At 29.4% G+C, this 13,029-nt stretch overlaps 2 protein-coding genes across 2 annotated transcripts; one reads left to right on the top strand and one right to left on the bottom strand.

Annotated features, from left to right (window-relative positions):
- Nucleotides 1-23: 23 nt before the first annotated feature.
- On the bottom strand, nucleotides 24-2,315 carry LOC108816194 (ribonuclease III domain-containing protein RNC1, chloroplastic). Its single transcript, XM_018588767.2, is given in 5 exon segments — nucleotides 24-610; nucleotides 692-892; nucleotides 973-1,177; nucleotides 1,362-1,713; nucleotides 1,716-2,315. Coding segments are annotated over 5 exon segments (1,617 nt in total). The 5' UTR covers nucleotides 2,167-2,315; the 3' UTR covers nucleotides 24-202.
- A 2,968-nt stretch (nucleotides 2,316-5,283) lies between these two features.
- Nucleotides 5,284-6,846, top strand: LOC108819400 (peroxidase 50). Its single transcript, XM_018592431.2, has 4 exons — nucleotides 5,284-5,580; nucleotides 5,664-5,864; nucleotides 5,951-6,116; nucleotides 6,245-6,846. The coding sequence occupies exons 1-4, from the start codon at nucleotides 5,374-5,376 to the stop codon at nucleotides 6,649-6,651; spliced, it is 981 nt and encodes a 326-aa protein (XP_018447933.1). The 5' UTR covers nucleotides 5,284-5,373; the 3' UTR covers nucleotides 6,652-6,846.
- Nucleotides 6,847-13,029: the final 6,183 nt, after the last annotated feature.

Consider the following 13,029-nt stretch of genomic DNA (forward strand, 5'->3'; position numbering starts at 1 on the left):
CGAACACACAGAGGCCAGACACAAGTACAAACGATTCAAATGTATACTTAATGAAGTCAGGTGTTTATGTTTTTGGAGTCTGAAAACTTTGGTATCATCTGACGTTTGAAGAATTAAACTAAAAGAAATCAAATCCAGAAGCAAACTAACAATAATAATACAAAAAAAAAAACAGAAAGACAACACAGCGAGAGAGGCTTTTTCAGACGATTGCTTTAGGTTGAATCTGCTCGAAGTCGAAAACCTCAAACATGAGCCTCCTAACATCAGGCTTTCCATAGATGGTGTACGCTAGTCCGTGAATAGCTTGCTGAACAGCCGTCGTCGCCGGATTCCTAAGTCTCCTGTTGTGTTCATACCGATCATGAACCTCCTCCGAGTAGATGATAAAGTTGTGAAGACGTTTCTCCCTCAGATACCTACCGCAGAACTTGTTCATCAACAGACGCCTATGTTTCTCTTGCAGCCATTTGCCTGGTGCGTCAAGGTGCTTCATCAACAAACGCTCCGCCATTGCTATGTCTTGTATCTTTTGGCCTACGTATTCTAACCGCTCGAAACAGAACCGAGGGTGTTCGAACTTGTGCTTTGATGGATGCAAGAAGCAGAGCTGTTAATTTACAAAAAAAAGGGTCAGAGAAGGAAAGTTTAAAAACATAGTGGATGATGTGCAAAGCTTCTTTTTTATTACCTGTAAACCGAGTCCAAGCTCGATGTTTCTTGCATCGGTTATCTCTTGGATTCTATCGTTCATCGGTAGAGGGTAACCTAGTGCCTGCATGACTTTAGGTTTGCTGTCGAAGTCCCAAATGTTCCCTCTGAAACGGTGCATTCCAGGTGGAACACAGGCTCTGAACAGCCTCGGGTGTGCGAATAAAGCATCTTCAGGAGGCTTGGAGAAGAAAGGACAATGTGTGTTAAAACATAGTATGATGATGATCAATCTTAGAAGTTAACAGTGATTCCATTTACCTTGTAAGTAGCAATATCTTGCCAGCTTAGCTTCTTGCCTTCGAATTCGACAGAAACATAATCTACATCCTCAAGCTGTCTCCTAGCTCGAGGCTGGCAATCATCCGCATCTGGATCCATCCCAAAAACCTCAAAAAGTACACGGTACACTTCCGGCATCCCGTAGCATAGATAGATTGCACCGAACAAAGCCCAGAACACAGATCTAGCGCCAAACAATACAAAGTAAACAGCACCGCAGTTAATAATAACAAAAACAAAAAATCTCTATATATATATACACTTATGCATCTACACATTTTTGTTACTATTAGAACCGCACATGTTACGATTAAAACAATACTCAGTTCAAAGCAACCTAAACTATGAACTAACTCAAATGAACTTACTTAACGGGTGGCTCACGATCTTTCCTAAGCAACTTATCGATATCATCATAAGGGAAGACGAGATTGTGCAAGTTAGCAGCTTTGATCCACCTGGGGAGAAACCTCTTCCCAATCAAAGCAAACACCCTCTCCCTCATAGGCCCCGGAGACTCCCTCGGATACCTCTGCAAGAAAAACTCCGTCAGCGCGAGCTCCAGCACGTACTGCCCCAGGAACCAAAGCCTCGAGTGCCCGTTCTTCACGTGCCTAGCACGTGCCCTATCGCAAGACGGGTGCTGAAACGCCAAGTATAGAAGCGTGTCGAAATGCTTCGCGGGGTTCTCGTCGCTTAGAGTATCCGAAGGTTCGAGGAGTATCCCAAGGCCTGTTTGACTTCGAGGAGGTACTCGTCGATCCATGTTTTGTCGGCGGTGTTGAGCTTGGAAGGAGGGAGGCAGGAGCTGAGTAAAGGGAAGGATTTGAGGGAGAGTTGTGGGCTGTTGAGGAATCTTTCCGCGAGCTTCTTGTCGTCTAGTGGTGGTCTTAGGATGAAGCGTTTCGGTGGGGGTTTCTTCTTGGGGCTCGTGGTGGTGGATTGTTTGCGCTGGGCGAGTTCCTTGAGGAGGCGTTGCGGGCTGTCTCGAGGAAGGCCCTGAGTCTCGGGTGCGAGGGAGGAGGCGTGGATTCGGAGGTTGTGGAATCTGGGTTTGGCGAAAGTCGATGGCTTTAGTTGGAATTGAGAGAGGGAAGAAGAGAAGGAGAGTTCTGGTCGGCGGAGGATGAGAGAAGAAGAAGAAGAGGGAGATGATGAAGAACAAAGCTCCATTTGCTTTTACAAATTTAAGCAAAGCTTTGGGCTCGCGCAAAGGCGCGATTTTGATGATTGCAGCGGTAGAAGAAAGAAGTGAAGAAGATTGCAATGTTGAGTTCCATGGGCATGGATAAGGTGCCGATTTCACGATCCCCGTGGCGGGGGAGATTCTTCTTTACTGGACCGATGTTTTAGTATGATGATCTGGGCCTATTCAAGCCCATTAATACAGTGACACTGACACACATTGGATCTCTCAGGTTCTACTTATTCAGCCCACTTTGTAACTACATATATATATCCACTTTTGAAATGTAAGTAGTTTTAAATTATAGTTCCACAGCAATTTTAAGTTTGGATTAATTTACAAAAATCAAGTACTATAACTTTAGTTTTTCTTGGAATCTCCGTTACATTGGATACTTCATACTTTCTCTATAGCACGAGTTACTTCCGACGAAAAGTGGAAAACTAAACCATGAATAGTTATGATTTGATCTTTATATTGTATAGTAACATGTAATCATGGCAATAGACTATAGATACAATAACGTGATCAATATTATTGAAAAATACACTTTACAGGAAAAAAAAAGATTCCTTTCGTGCTACTCCTTTGTTCTCTCGCTCACATGGCACATGATAATCCGATTTGTATAGATATAAATACTATAAATATCAAACACTAGAAGACGCACGAGTCCTCCCATTTTGGTCGTTTTAGTATTTTTACATCCAGTTTGTGTTATTTTAATACAAAACATTTGTCAATGCAAAAGCATAATGTAATAGGATACACACATGTAGATTGACATGTCTATCTTCTTATTTTCCGATCGGGCCTCTAGTAGAAGAATGCAATGTGTTTTCTTCACGGCATGCCTGTCATTATATTATTAACCTGAAACTGAGTAATCCTCATGTAGATTGTACAATACATGCACAAAAATAGTAATTAAACAACAAAATCTAATACTTGAGTATCTTCTTTGAGTTCATCTTATCTCTAATTAGTCATATTTTGATTGTCATATTCCGATTTCACGGATCCAATTAGGTAGGTTAAAGTTTATTTGTTTTACTTTTGATCAAGTAAGGACCAGACTATTGTCACCTTCAAAGGTGATTTTATAAAGTGAAGACTCCACTACTGTTTACTACTCCACAAAAGTGAACTGATAAATGGTAACTTTATATAATTACATTTGTTCTGCTTTCAGTGAGAAATCATAGCCAAAGCTTTGGTGGATAAAAATATTTTTTTTCTTGGTGAATACAAATAATTAACCAATTATGGACTGACTTGTTTAGTCTCTATATCCAAATTGAATATTAAATTAGCAAATGACCTTTCCACAATTAAATAATATAGATATTTTTCTTTTGTTCTCTTCTAATCTGCTCCTTCCTCTTGTTTGCAGTGATTACTTGTTTTTTTAAAGGCATATATTTGAGGAGACGATTCAACCATTTGCTTTTAACCTTTAAAATATATAAATATAAATCATAGATCCCTAATAACCAAATGACCCGATCAAAATTATCAAATTTATTGCTAAAGAACTTGTGATCTTGATCACAGAGACACACCCTGATAAAAATAAGATATTAGGGATGATCACTGGAAATGATTGACATTTGTTTTTGTCTTTGGTTCATTTTGACATAGATATATATATATATATTCCTTTAACAAAATCAACTTGTGTTGAAAATTGTGGAGGATAAGTTAAGCTTAATATACATCTTTATTTTTCTTATTTTCCTTATTTTGATGAAAAAAAAATAAAATTATAAATAACGTAGATGATTAACGTAGGAACAGTTGTTATTCTTTCATATCATCACAAAAACCTTATCTTTAAATTAAAATAGAAAACATTTAAGATCACTGATCATGTTTTGTCAATTAGAAAAGTCATGGTTTTCTTAGGAAAAGTATATAAACTAAATGATTTATAATAGAAACGTGATTGCATTTACTTGCATTGCATGGAGTAGCCCCTTTTGAATGACTGAATCGAAGAATAATTCTCGTCAACTAAAGTTTTTGTTTCTTTTTTTTAACGTCAACTGAAGTCTATATCAACAGTCGCCTAACCATATATTCCCTCTGTTTTTTAAAGATACATATTTTAGACTTTTCACATATATTAAGAAATCACATTAAAAATGCATTGATTTTTGTGAATAACAATTTTCCATAATCTTTAACCAATAAAAATCCAATAAACACAATTAATTTTCTTGAAGTTAATAGATTTTCATTAAATAATACATTGAAAATGTAAAAAATGTATCTTTTTAAAACAAATTTTTTTCTTAGAACATGGATCTTTAAAAAACAGAGGGAGTATAAATTTTAAATCTATAGAACAGTAGCTCTTTATATAACGTACAAATATAAAACCATAATTAAAACCACTTTTATGTCAACTGATTTGGACTATGTGTATTTTTCTTCCCTAGATTTGTAGTGTAGAGAAAAAAAAACTCACAAGTCCGTGTTTAACTTGGTGACAACAAGATCCAAAACTCTATTGTATGATTAGTAAAAAAAGTAAGAAACCGTGAGATTCCGTCATTCTGTTATCTTTGGGTATTATACTGCTACTTGTCAAAATAAAGATAATCGTAGTTAACTAAGACTAATTCACTATCTAGAAAGGTATAACAGCCAGGAGTAGTGGTTGAGATATGAGAAAGATTCAAGGTGGCTATATAACACAATTATTCGCAATGCTCAGTGAAGCATCGTTATCAATCTAGATCACCATCGCTCTCTATTCCCTCATATAGATAACCTTTGTGATATACACACACAACATTTAGACAAAACAATATTATGATATCGACAACCTAACAATGATAAAAATACAAAAACTAATGGCTTGTAAAACGGGTTTCAATTACATAGCTCATAAGATATGAAATTAACCATAAAATTTTTAATACTTAATATCAGTCGTTCAAAGAACCTTAAAATGATGCCAAAAGTTATAATAGTATTTAGTCTTTTATTCTTTTTTTTTTTTTGATCAAAGTCTTTTATTCCTATAAAATAATGAAAATGCAAGCTGGCCGGTGCTACTTGTGCATGCCCACTATAGAAAATCATATATATAAGTTTCTTTGCTCCATTCATGTAATCATAGATAAATAACACAAATTGAAATCATATATAAAGAGAGAAAGCGAGTTGAAATAGTTAAAACAGCTAAAATGGCTGCGAAGAATCTCTTATTGCTCTTTATCTTTCTTTTTCTCACCGTTAACCTCGTCTCCGCTCAACTCCGCCGTAACTTCTACGCCGGAAGTTGTCCCAACGTCGAACAAATCGTCAGAAACGCAGTTCAAAAAAAAGTCCAACAAACTTTCACCACCATCCCCGCTACTCTCCGCCTCTATTTCCACGATTGTTTCGTCAACGTAAAACATTTTATTTATTTTTTCGTGCTTAATTAACTTTATTTTCATTAATTTGGGTCTAATTTATGAAATTAATGTCTTAGGGTTGCGATGCCTCGGTGATGATAGCATCAACCGGTAATAACAAGGCGGAGAAAGATCATCCGGATAATTTGTCCCTGGCCGGTGATGGGTTCGACACCGTCAATAAAGCCAAAGAAGCTCTTGACGCCGTTGCAAACTGTCGTAACAAAGTTTCTTGCGCTGATATTATCACAATAGCTACTCGTGACGTCGTTAATCTCGTTAGTAAAATCATCACTATCATCTTCATTACATCAATCATGAATTATAGTCATTATCGTTAATGTTAACTGATATAAATTTATAGGCGGGTGGACCAAGATATGAAGTGGAATTAGGAAGGCTTGATGGGCTATCGTCAACGGCGGCTAGCGTCGAGGGAAAGCTGCCCCAGCCGACGGACAACGTCAATAAACTCACTTCACTTTTTGCCAAAAACGGCCTTAGCCTTAACGACATGGTCGCTCTCTCCGGTAAGATATTGTTCATAATCATTCGGACCAAACTTATATCTAGCTAGTGACTTATCATGACGAACATTCGGTTAGGTTTGAAATCTCTAGTACTAATTAATATAACTTTGGTTCGATATTGAAAACAGGAGCGCACACATTAGGATTCGCTCATTGCACCAAAGTGTTCAACAGAATTTACAGTTTCAACAAGACAACGCAAGTAGACCCCACAGTTAACAAAGCTTACGTGACAGAGTTACGAGCGTCATGTCCTAGAAACATAGACCCAAGGGTGGCTATAAACATGGACCCAACAACACCTAGACAATTCGACAACGTTTACTACAAAAACTTGCAACAAGGGAAAGGATTGTTCACGTCAGATCAAGATTTGTTCACAGACCGTCGGTCAAAGCCAACCGTTGACTTATGGGCCAATAATGCAAACTTGTTTAATCAAGCTTTTACTAACTCCATGATCAAGCTTGGTCGTGTTGGTGTTAAAACCGGTCGTAATGGTAATATCCGTCGTGACTGTGGAGCCTTCAATTGAATTTAAACACACTTTGATTTCTTTTATTTTCCATTTAATTTAAATTGGGGTTTAGGGTTGTCTCATTATGCTGGTTCAGCTCCAATGTAATAAGTCTCGGTTTTGGGTTTCAGTTTGTTAAAGTAAAATGCAAACCTAAAGTTGTATACATTTGTAAGTTAGAATCATAGTCTTAATAAATTTGATTATCTATCATATTACGAACCAGTACATCATACATGATAGCTAGGTGTTTTCCTGCACCATTTAAAATATTTTTTAAAAGATAAATATAAATTATATTTATTTTTTATTAATATTATAAATTTTCTTTTTTCTTATCAATATTTTAATATAAATTTGATTTAACTGAACATTAAAATTAAGATAAAACCAATTTTGTTTATTTTGAATTATATTTAAGAATGTGCATGTATATATTTAAAATTATAATCTTAGGTAGATTTTTCTATCTATTTATTTTAATTAAAATATTAAATAAATATTAAAATTTCAGAATTGTCAAAAATTAAAATTAAACAATATTTATAAAATCTGTAAATATATATAAAAAACTAATGATTTTACGATTTAATTTGATTTTATGATTTAATTTTATAATTTTCTAAAAATATGTATATATTTTTGAAATATTTTTAATTTAAATGATATTTCAAAATTTGAAATGCCATAATTGAATATATTTATTTTAATGATGATTTATGCGTTATTGTCATATTTTTAAAAAGTCCAAAAATATAAATCGATAATAAATATAATATATGAGTTATTACCATATTTTAAATTTTTTATCAAAAATATAAATTAACATTAAATATAATTGTCCATGTCATATTAATTTATAAGACATGTCATCAATTTTAGTAGCTATGTCACAATTATTAATCTATGTGTTTTCATGCACCATGTGTAGTGATGAATTTTTAAAAGTTAAATTTTATATTTAAAATGTAATTTATTAATATTATATATTTTATTATTTTGACTAATAATTAATATAAATATCATTAATTAAGCATAAAATTAAGAGAAAATATTTTTTATTTAAAATTATATTTAAGAATATATATGTATATATATAAAGTTAAAATCTTAGATAAAAAAATTTATTTATTTCATTTGGTTAAATTATTAAATCAACTTGTACAAAATTACTAAAATCATATAAAATTGTATAGTTATCAAAATTTAAAACTAAATAATATTTATATAATTTGTAGATATCTAAAAGAAACTAATGATATTACGATTTTTTTTTTAATTCAGAAAATTTAGATAATAAAAATTTTATTATTATAAGTAAATTATATAATATTTCGAAATTCAAAATATCATATTTGAATATATTTATTTTAGTGATGATTTATGAGTTATTACCATATTCTACAAAGTTTACCAAAAATATAAATCAATATTAAATGTAATACATGAGTTATTGCTATATTCTAAAAAGATTTCCAAAAAATATATTAGCATTAAATGTAATTGTCCATGTCATATTTAACCATATGACATGTCATCAATCTTAATAGCCACGTCACATATTTTTTTGTGAAAACGATTGTAGAGAAGACATGTGGCAAATCACTTCTCAAATATAGACTAGGGGATGATATGTATCAGTGACAAATAATACTTCGTAAGTGAGTTTGATCGCAACCTTAAATTTGTTTCAATGATTCATATGCATTCCCCTATCTCAAATCATCTAGGTTAGTAATACTGTTTCAACTTTGAAATTCACAATATCATCCAATATATTAATTAAGAAGTGATTTTAATGATTTTTCCTTAGGTGTCAATCAGAGGTAATTTTTTTTTTATAAATTGGTTGGTTGATGATTTTAAAATTTTATTTATTTTAATCATGTTTATAGAAAGAAAAAAATCTAAAACCAATTAGTAAGGTATTAGTTACCAAATAATCTATGATATATAATATATATATATATATATATATATTATATATTATATATATCTATATATATATATACAAATCTATACTATTATTTGCGAAGTAATTTTTCGCGACGGAACTCCCACGTTAAAAGTTAGAGTGGTTAATATCGATACTACCCTTAATGAATAAAATATATAATTAATCTAAAATAAAAAACGAAAATTAATTTATTTAATTAGATAATGATTAAAATTAATAATAGTAAGATTTATCCAAAATCTAAAAATATTTTAAAATATAAATATAATTCTTATATGTATGTTGTGTTGTTATCTGAATTTTTCTTTAAAATATAAAGTTGAAAACATAAATTATATAACTAAATATTAATCAAATAATTTTTAATTTTATATAATTGAAAATAGAATATTAAGCTAAGAAGAAAACGAAAATTAATTATTTAATTAGATAATTGATTTTAAAATTAATAATAGTAAGATTTATCCAAAATCTAAAAATATTTTAAAATATAAATATAATTTCTATATGTATGTTGTGTTGTTATCTGTATTTTTTTATAAAATATAAAATTGAAAACAAAAATTATATAACTAAATATTAGTCGAATTTTTTTTAATTTTATATAATTTGAAAAGAGAATATTAAGTGAATTTAAGATTTATTTCTACATAATAAATATGTGCACAAAGAAATTTCAAAAAAATATAATTAATATGTAAGAATTTTCAAACGAAATAAAATAATAATTTATTATCATAGTCTTTTAGTTAGTAACACATATATTAATGACTAACTATAAAATTTTAGTAATTATGATTTAATATAATAAACCCCAAACATAAAAACAAATTTAAGCAATTTATGAAATCAGATAACTCATTAAAACTGATAATAATAATTTTTTTTTAAAAATAAAAAAGATAATTCATATACATATTTTGTTATTATCCAAACATATCTTAGTAAAGATAAAACAACTATTTCTATATATATAGATTATCATCTAAAAAGAATATCTTTTAATCATAAATAAATTAGTTGCAAAAATATAGTTAAAATATTTATATTATATACATGAAAGCTGTCAAGAATTAACACAATAATAAATATATATTTTGATAAATAAATTTCACATATATATAATTTGATATTCTGTAATAGCTTAAAGATCATAAATAATAATTTATCATGATATTTAATTAGTAATTGTAAAATGATTAGGCCCGCTTGAGCGGGCACAACACCTAGTAATTATTTATACTGGATGACTGTAGCAGTTATGGAAAGTCAATATGCTTGATAATTTTTATTTTCTATTCACTGGTCATTTGTTAATAAAAGCTAATGTAATGGTTTTATTTTCCTATTATAAATCAATGTTAAAAAATAGGTTTATTTTTTTAATTGTATAGTAGGTCATAATATACGTATATAAGTCATTGTTAGTAACTACTAGATTCTTTGTCCGCGCTACGCGCGGAAAATAGATTTAACTATTTGTGTTAGATTAGGAATCTTTAAATAATATTTAGAGTTATCAGGTATTTTTAAATGAGTTTTTCGGAAGTTGATTTGTGCAATGTGAAAGTAGTGCGTAGCAGGGAAGATTTTTAATTTGTGAAAAAGATTAAAATATATTAGTTTTTAAAAAAATAGTTGACGATAAAGTTCGGTATGTTTGTATCAGCCGAAACACAATATATATTTAGATGGGATATGAATAAAAGGAATAAGAAGAGGTTGAGGTGTGAAAGACGTTATTTTTAAAGAAGTAAGGTGTATGGGGTTTTCAACATAGTAAATATTTCCAGAATATATTGAAATGTAAGGAAAATAGTGGTGTTTCATTATGAATAAAATTTCAACCATAACATATTTTGTTTTTTGCTTATAAAAATTAGTTGTTGTATGGAGTAGATGAAATATTGATAAAATTAAATCTGAATGGAGATAATAGTTGAAACATAGGAAAGTTATTATCATTACTAAGAGATGATATTAAAGTTTTAAAATAGAAAAGTGGATCTCATAAATAGGATGCTGGAATTTTGCAAAAGAAGCATGTAGATCTGTTGGGTTTTTTTTGAGGTGGAGAGCCTGAAATTATTTTGAAATTAATCAATGAGCATAACTTAGGAATATAAATCAATTATTTGATTCATAGTATATGTGGTCGTACTTGGAAGTAGTGGAATATCCATATCCGGTGAAGAAGTTTTTAGATGTCATCTCTCTCTTTATAGCTAGAACACTGAATAACAGAAAATGTGAATTATTAGAAAAATTATCATTAAAAACATCTCGAAATAAAAACATTGCGTAATGCCCGGGTTTATTTTCATAAAGTTTTAATTCATTTTAAAATATTATGTTATTATATTTAAATATGTATTATATATTGGATACTTTGACAAATATTGATTATTAAAATGAAGTCTATCTTATTAGAATCCAAAACGTATATAAAGATAAAAATACATATTATATTATTTAAAATAATATTACAGAAAAACATATGTTAAAATTCCAATCGTTTAAAATTTTGATTTCGTAACTATTTTCTTTATTATATTTTCCTGATTTGTATTTGTACTGTATAATCAGTGGCAAAAGTTTTAGTTATTGCCAAGAAAACTATTCTTTCTAGAAATACATGAAAAAAAATTGTTGACATTTTTCACCCGATTTCAAAAATGTTGGATCTAATAAATACATTTTTTGTAAGTACCTTGATAAAAGATAAACAGTTAATTGTTTATTGACTACTTATTTTGAAATTTCATAAATGTTGAGAAAAATACAATGATTTTGTAAGGTGATTGTAAGTGTTCCGAATTATTCTATTGCTTTTTTTTCACAACCATTTTCATTTACCATTTATGCTCTAGGAAAATAATTTAAACCTACAGCACAAAGGTTAAATTAGAAAATATATTGGTTTCAGAAATTAATATTTCTGGAGTTTCATATTTAAGTTTTTGATATAAATCTAAATTAATAGAATCTATAGTTGCAACAGAAAACGTACCATTTATATTCCAAAGTTAAATGATTAAAACCACAATTTCTACCAATCAAACACTCGAGATTCTTATATGATGAAGAATAAATATCTCTACTATATATGATTTTATATATGTTGTTCCTTGCTATTTTTAATATTATTAATTTTATGAGGAGATAGAAGATATTATAGATATTCGATAATAAGTGTTGGTTATATATTGGTTTACTGCTGATACATGAATTCTTCTATTGACCTTCATTTAGGAAAATAAAAATACATGTTAATCAGCATCTTGTATGGTATAATCAAAATAAATTATTAAATATAAATCAAATAACATTTTGTTAAAAATAATAATTAAGATATGAGTTGTGATTTTGCATCCAGTTAGTTATTTATGAAATGTTCTGTATAAAATAATAGAAATGATTGTAAGATGCTAAAACCGACCAAAAATAGGATTCATGTGCCTTCTAGTGTATGATATAAGCTAAATTGTTCATATACAGACACGCAAGTCACATATTTAACATTAAATTTAGAGATATTCTATTTTTACTGTAAATCTGATATAATTTTTTTAAGATTTTACTTTTTTCAAATGACTATTTCATAAATATCTTAAATTTATAATGAAAAAACTAAAGTTACTCTCATAAATTAATTACTGTTGTTTAAGAACCATATTTAAAATTGTATAAACTCAACTTCACCCTATAAATACTAAAAAGGAAAAATAATTAGTACACCCTAAACCCAAATATTATAATATTTTCCCTTGAAAATAATATAAAAAGTGGTATATAAATTATGGTAATGCAAGTAAATTTTCAATGAACTTGATATTATTTTTTAATTTGTTTTTAATTTTGTATTAAGTTTCTTAAGATATTCTGTATATATAAATTTACTAATTTGGTCAGAATATTTACAAAAATTTCATGGTTTTGTTTTCTGTAAGTTTGGAACATAAAAATATTTTCCCTCATCTACATACAATTTGTGTTATGATAAAATCTTTATAATTCTGAATTAACGTACTGAAGATAGGGAATGTGGTTTTTTGACCAAAGGAGAATGGAGTTTGGTCTTTTACGTTGTTGTATTCGGTTTACCTCTTATGGAAGTAAATTTTTTTGATGGTGTTTTTAGCATACTAATTTTCCTGCATTGTTTTAAATTAGTTTTTAGGATATGTTATATAATTTTAATGAGTATTGAACTTCTATATATTAGAGATTGATGAATGTGATTAACATGGTTATTATCGAGCTTAACTGCTCAATAATTGTCTAAATACAGTTTTTATTCATCTCGTATTTAAAAAATGATCAAAGCTTCATTATCACTGTATGTATATATTTTTAGTTTTAAGTGTTTGTTCGCTTAGATGTAAATTCATTAAAGAAATCAAAATCACATACCATGTGAATAGCTTGGAAATAATTTC

This window comes from Raphanus sativus, chromosome 2 (assembly GCF_000801105.2).
Source record: "Raphanus sativus cultivar WK10039 chromosome 2, ASM80110v3, whole genome shotgun sequence".
NCBI classification, from domain to species: domain Eukaryota; kingdom Viridiplantae; phylum Streptophyta; class Magnoliopsida; order Brassicales; family Brassicaceae; genus Raphanus; species Raphanus sativus.